Consider the following 6,079-nt stretch of genomic DNA (forward strand, 5'->3'; position numbering starts at 1 on the left):
CCTGCGCAGTGACTCTCTGTAAGTCCCCGGTGACTGCAGCACAGTGAAGGCTGAAAACACTTTGAGCTTAGAGTTTCTCACTGTCAGCGCTGCAGACGTTTTGAGCCTGGTGATTCTTTGTTGTAGGGGCCTGTCCTGTGTGTGGCAGGATGTGTGGCGGCAACCCTGGCCTCTGCCCATAAGAAGCTAATAGCAACCTCACCCTGCCAAGCGTGACAACCAGAAAGTGTCTCCAGACATAGGCCAGTGTTGCTTGGGTGGTGAAATAGTGCCAGAGTGAAGCCACTGCTCTAAGTAAGGGATCAATCATCCCACTTTACAGAGAAAGGAACAGGCGAGGAGGAGTGACTCAGGCTCGCACAGCAGGTGACCTGGAGCCTGGCAGCAGAGGCCTTGGGCCAGGGCAGCGGGAGGACTCACAGGGCTCTCTGGGGGCTGCAGCTGCAGGAGCTCGGGTGCCATCCAGCCCTCTGTGCCGGGGACGCCCGAGTGCAGGCTGAAGCTGCAGTGACCGGCTGGCAGCTTCTTGCAGAGGCCGAAGTCGGAGAGGACCACCCTGCCTTGGCCCTGACTGTCAGGCCCCGAGATGAGGATGTTGGCGGGCTTCAGGTCCCGGTGCACTGTGAGGGCGGAGGGCAGCTGAGAGCGAGGTGGGCAGGGCAGGCCGGGGCGGGGAGAGTAGGAGGCGGGTGGTACCTATGTGCAGGGAATGCAGGTGCGCCAGGCCGGACGTGAGCTGCTGCAGCGCCGTCACGGGCTCCAGGCCCCAGCGGTCCAGCTCTGGGTTTTCCACGTACTGAAGAGCAGCGAGGGGCCAAGCGTCACTCTGCGGCTGGCACCTCCAGGCCAGCACCCTCCGCCCCCCAACCCCTGGCTCCGGCTCACCTCCTGCAAGGAGGCCTGGCAGAGCTCCAGGGCGATGTAGTGGAACTGGGGTCCCCGCTCGGTACAGAAGTAGCGGAGCACGTTGGGGTGCCGGTCCGACTCTTGCAGCAGCTCGACCTCCCGCCGAACCAGGCTGAAGCATTCACGGAGGAGCCGCTTGACAGCCACTGCCCGCCCCTCAAACTGTCCTCTGGGAGGTGGGGGATGAGGTTCAGAGAGGGCAGAGAGGAAGAAGCTGCGCCTGCTCCCACCTCAGGGATTCATTGAAAGAGTGGCTCTCTGAAGGACAGTGGCCAAAAGGGCTGTGAGAGCCACGTGTCCAGCCCAGCTCCTGGCCACCACTCACCGGAAAACGAAGGTGCCCCCTGCCCCGCGGCCCAGCACGTCCCTGGGGTTGAAGGAAATCTTGCCGACCACAGTGAGCTGCTCGGCTAGGTGGAGAAATGGTGGGTGTCAGGGGCCACGGCCAGCCAGTTCAGGCCTGCCCACCGCCTCCCGCTTCCTCCAGACTCCCACACTGCCCTGCCCGACCTGGCACCAGGCTGCCCGGGTCCAAAGCCTGGTTCTGCCCCTTTCTTTGTGTGCATACTTGGGCAAGTTTTTTTAACTGCCGTGCCCTGCGTTTTCCCATCTGTAAAGCAGTGTAGACAAGGCACCTGTTCTCCAATTTGCCACAGTCACCACCACTCCCTACTCTCCCACACGCCTCCTTCACTCATTTACTTTGCCCATGGGCGTGAGTTTGCAACCTTCCCGTCGGCTTACAGAATGTACACCCTGCTCTCTCTCTTCTCAGAACCTTTGCCTGTGCTGTTGGTGCCGCCTGGATGTTCCTGTTCTGCTTCTCCTCTGGTCACTTGGGTAATTCCTTCTCATCCTTGGGGTCACAGCTTACCCAGCTATTCCAGGACACTTCTGTTCACACAGTCCTCCATGAGACAGCATTTATCACACTGCTCAATAACTAACTGCCTGAATGAACCCTCTTAGGCTTTGCCTAGAGGTCATGAAGATGGCAAGGTGTGTCTTTAAATACAGGGGCACTCCAGTGTTATAGAGAGACTGTCGCCACCGGGTTTTAAGAGAGGTCCCATGTTCCATCTGGGTGCTTTATTTTCTTGGGCTCTTGTCCCGAAGCATTGATATCACTTTGATTCCTTATGGTGGGTAAAGAAATTTAGGTGTTTTATATGATGAGGTGCCCTGGCCGAGCCAGGGCTGGGGTTCAACATCCTCTTTTCTCCTCCAAGGATTATTGCTATCTACTGACTTATAAGGAAGTGAGATGTCTGGGGAAGGAATTTTATCACCTCAGGGACAGGTCTAAGGGACAGTGGTGGTGAGGGCCAACTGCAGGGCCATTTAACGAGGACCACCTGGGAAAAGATGGAGTCTGGGGGTCTGGGGTAAGATAAGCCAGACTTGGCTCAAGTCAGGAGGTCCAAGGAGATGAGTGTTTCGGGGTGCAGTGGTATCCCCCAGAGCCAGTAACGTGGCAAGAACTGCAACACTCAGGGCTCAGGCAACCCTGCGGTGGGGGCCTTCTCACAGCTGACCCCTGAGGAGGGGAGCTGCTCCCTCAGCAGAGCAAGGCAAACACAAAGGTGAACACGGGTGGCAGCATTGGAGCATTGAGTCACATGTGGGGCGGGCTTCAGCCTGAGTTAAGGTGACAGCAGAATGGCTCCAGGGCATGAGGCTGTGGTTTGAGCAGTGGCCAGGAGGTGCCAGCAGCAGTTCACGCAAAGGACCAAAGGCCAGCTCAGCCCAGAGCCAAAGAAGCAGAAGCATCCTGGACTGACTAGTGAAGGCACGTGGAATCTCCCGGGGGTATCCCACAGATACCAAAGGAGGCTTGAAGGGCTTGTTTATGGGAATGAATTGAGAAGAGAGAAATTTTTTTAAAATAAAAAGCCCTAAAGAGCGGGAAAGGTACCAAATGGCACCTAGGTAATTTACTATTATTGTTACCAAATACGTTATTTTAGTTCATGTGTTAATATCATCACCTCGATATGATTTAATAATAATGATGGTGGTGACCTCTCCCGACGAGGCTATATAACCAGGTGGGCGTTATTATTCCCATGTGACAAATGAGAATGCTAAGGCTCAGAGGAGCTGAGCAATTCATCAAAGTTAACGAACTGTGGAATTACATCTATACCCAGTTCTTTCTGCATCCAGAGTCCTTGAACATAATGACAATAAAAAAGGGTGGCAGAAATTTCTAGAATGCTCAGCTACATAGCGGCACTATTCAAAATACTCTTATCATTTAGGCTTCGCTGTCCCAAGGTTTGTCTTCTAACAAACCGACTGAAGCTAAACCATCCCCCTTCTTTCCTCTGTCCCTGACTCCGCCCTTTCCTGTCCACCTTAAGCTCACCTTCGGGGTCTTCGGTTGGTTCCGAGGGGCTTTGCAGCCTCTTCTTGTCCTGCGGGGTGACCCCCGAGGGCTGGGACGGAACATTCTGTGAGTTGAGAGGAGGGTGTACAGATTTCAGGGGGGCCTGCTGCTGCTTCTCTGCCAGCTGCTGCTGCTGCTGCTGAAACACGAGGGCCTAAGAACTCAGCCCTTGCCAGGCCCTGCCTCATGGTGGGTCTAGCGGCCGTGCCTGAGGGGTCCTGGCACTAGACCACGAACACAGAGCACAGTAGCAAGGGCTTGGGGAGCCGCTAGGAGGGAAAGGGCAGAATCGGAGCTGGGCGAAAGAGAATTGCTGGGTGGTCTTGGAGAGGGGGAACCGAGTTTTCTCTAGGACACCCTAAAATGGTCCTGAGGTTGGGGTAATGGGCTTACCTGTCTCATCAAAAAGAGAATCCACCCTCCCAGGAAGACGGCTGTGAGGCTGGCTGCCAACAGGTCTTGGGGTCCCAGCCCTGGATACAAGTCTGGGGCTTTCTCTTCAGGATGTGGCTCCAGGGCCCAAGGTTGGTCCTGGCTCAGGAGCTGGGGACAAAAGGGCTTTCACTCTTAGCAACCTTTCCCACTGCGGATCCCCTAGCTGTTCTTTATCACCCAGTACAGGGCTGGGCTTAGCCCAAGATGCAGCGAGTGGGCGGGCTGTAGGTGGGACATGGCGCTCTCCGTGGTGCCGACGGAGCGAGTGTGTGGTCTTTATGATGTGGAGCATGGCTCTCTCCGTGGTTCTGAAGGGGGTAGTAAGTGGGGGTCTGTGGTGGATGTGGCGCTCTCCACAGTGCTGAATGAACGGGTGTGGTCTGTATGGTGTGGCGCTTTCCGTGGTGCTGAAGGGGCACTGACCAGGGGCATGTGTGGCGGGGACGCCCCCCCCCCGGTGCTCTCCATGGTGCCGAAGGAGCGAGTATGTGGTCTATGGTGTGAATGGTGGCGCTTTCCGTGGTGCTGAAGAGGGTGGCAGCCTGTGCGGGGTCTTATGGCAGGGCGGGGCGCTCTCCGTGGTGCTGAAACATCGTGGTGCCTCAGGAGATTGGTCTTCCAAACCTAGCTGATGGCCAGCAACACCTGGGACGTCACTAAAAATTACAGGTGTTCTTGGGGCATCAGCAAAAAAGTGCAGATATCCACCTCCAGAGATTCTGAATTCAGTAAGGCTAGAGTTGGTATCTACGTATTTCTAATGAGCAATCAGATTTAAGGATTATTGCTCCAGGGCATGGCTGTTCCTTTGTAATCAAGTGGTTCTTGTCCAGACCTCTCCCAGGATGACATGCTTTTATAGTTCTTTGCTTTCTTTTCCTCACTTGATAAATATTTTGTCACTTTTACATTGAAGAAGAATAAAGGAAACTGACCCATGTTTCACAATTTAGATAGCCTATATCTTGTTAATATATCTAACATGTTTCTGGCAAAAATAACAACAAAAAAAAGAGATACTGTGTGATGTCAACTGACCCACCTCCAAGTGTTATTCATAGAAGCCTGAAGAAAAGGTCCAGCGGCTGCCCACCCATCTTCCAAGTCTGCCCCCAAGCCCTCTGCCCTTCTAGCACTGACCTCCGTAAAGAGAGCTGGGGGCTGCATACTCGCTGAAGGTCTGGTTTCAGGAGTCCCACTCCCTGGGGTAGGATGGACTCTCAGCATGGTGGTGTGCAGAACTGGGGGTGGCTCATGGTGTCCTAAGGGACAGAGAACAAGTCAGTGAGCTGAAGGTGACTTCAGCTTTATGGCTCAGAAGCCAGGACCACAGGTCTTTCATTTTCATCTATTCCAAATTTGAGTTACAGGGTCTCACCGATGAGCAGCCACTGGCTAGGGAGGGCCACACTGCCTGAGGGGTATCTGACAGCTGTGCTAGGTGAGCCCTCACGCTCTCCTGAGACTTGGAGTGTCACCTCATCTGTGGTGGGGCCATCCATGGAGGCCAGGGTCAGTCCACGAGGCTATGGCAGAAGGAGGAGAATCATGAGTGAGGGAGACTCCTCCCCTGCTCCATCCCCTCTTTCCAGCCCCTCAGAGACCCCTTCTCACCACTAGGGCCACCCCTGTGTGAACCAGTGCTTTGGAAACATAGAAGCCAGCTTCATCCTTCCCCACGTACAGCGTCATCCTAGTGGGGGACAGGAAAAGAGGAGAAGGATGAGTGATGGTGGTGGGTAGTTTCAGTTACCACCGTACCCATGTTCTCGTATTGTTCCTTTCCATATCGACTCTGGGCTTGGCCACATGACTTGCTTTGGACATTGAGATGATAGCAAATGTGACATAGAGAGAGGCTTGAGAAGTTCTCATGCACTGGAGTTTGTCCTCTTGTATTGTCCTTTGGAACCCCAAGACCAATATGGGAGGAAACCCAGCCTAGCCTGCTGGGGGCGTGACTATGAGATAGGTGAGCCAGGCCATCCTAGATCATCCAGACTCAGCCAAGTTGCCAGCAGACTGCGCATATTAGCCAAGAGTGCCCGGCCCAGAAAACTACCCAACCGACCCACAGAATATTGAAAAATAATAAATGTTTGTTGTTTTGAAGCTCCTAAGTTTTGGGAGGTGGTTCGTTATACAGCAGAAGCTAACCGATGGACTCCACAGGCGCTGTGTCTGAATCTATGCCTAGCCCAGACCTCTTTCGAGAGCTCCATTTTCTAAATCTGAACTCATCACTGCATTCTTTGCCTCCTCCTCCTCCTGTAATGCTCCCTACCTCTGAAAACGACAATACCCGTGCACTTCTAGAAACCTGAGCATGACTCTTGACTCTTTGCTCAC

General features: G+C 54.2%; 1 protein-coding gene across 1 annotated transcript in view; it reads right to left on the reverse strand.

Moving 5' to 3' along the window:
* ERN2 (endoplasmic reticulum to nucleus signaling 2) overlaps positions 1 to 5,706 on the reverse strand; it is a 9,737-nt gene extending 4,031 nt beyond the window's left edge. The window contains exons 1-9 of the mRNA XM_023520086.1: positions 5,345 to 5,706; positions 5,109 to 5,256; positions 4,865 to 4,992; positions 3,689 to 3,838; positions 3,275 to 3,431; positions 1,232 to 1,316; positions 886 to 1,075; positions 697 to 796; positions 421 to 620 (exon numbers count right to left, since the gene is read on the reverse strand). Of these exons, the coding sequence (XP_023375854.1) occupies positions 421 to 620; positions 697 to 796; positions 886 to 1,075; positions 1,232 to 1,316; positions 3,275 to 3,431; positions 3,689 to 3,838; positions 4,865 to 4,992; positions 5,109 to 5,256; positions 5,345 to 5,422 (1,236 nt within the window). The 5' untranslated portion in view covers positions 5,423 to 5,706. The remainder of the gene's footprint in view (positions 1 to 420; positions 621 to 696; positions 797 to 885; positions 1,076 to 1,231; positions 1,317 to 3,274; positions 3,432 to 3,688; positions 3,839 to 4,864; positions 4,993 to 5,108; positions 5,257 to 5,344) is intronic.
* Between the last annotated feature and the right edge of the window lie 373 nt (positions 5,707 to 6,079).

The sequence above is a fragment of the Pteropus vampyrus genome, unplaced genomic scaffold, assembly GCF_000151845.1.
Source record: "Pteropus vampyrus isolate Shadow unplaced genomic scaffold, Pvam_2.0 Scaffold247, whole genome shotgun sequence".
NCBI lineage: Eukaryota > Metazoa > Chordata > Mammalia > Chiroptera > Pteropodidae > Pteropus > Pteropus vampyrus.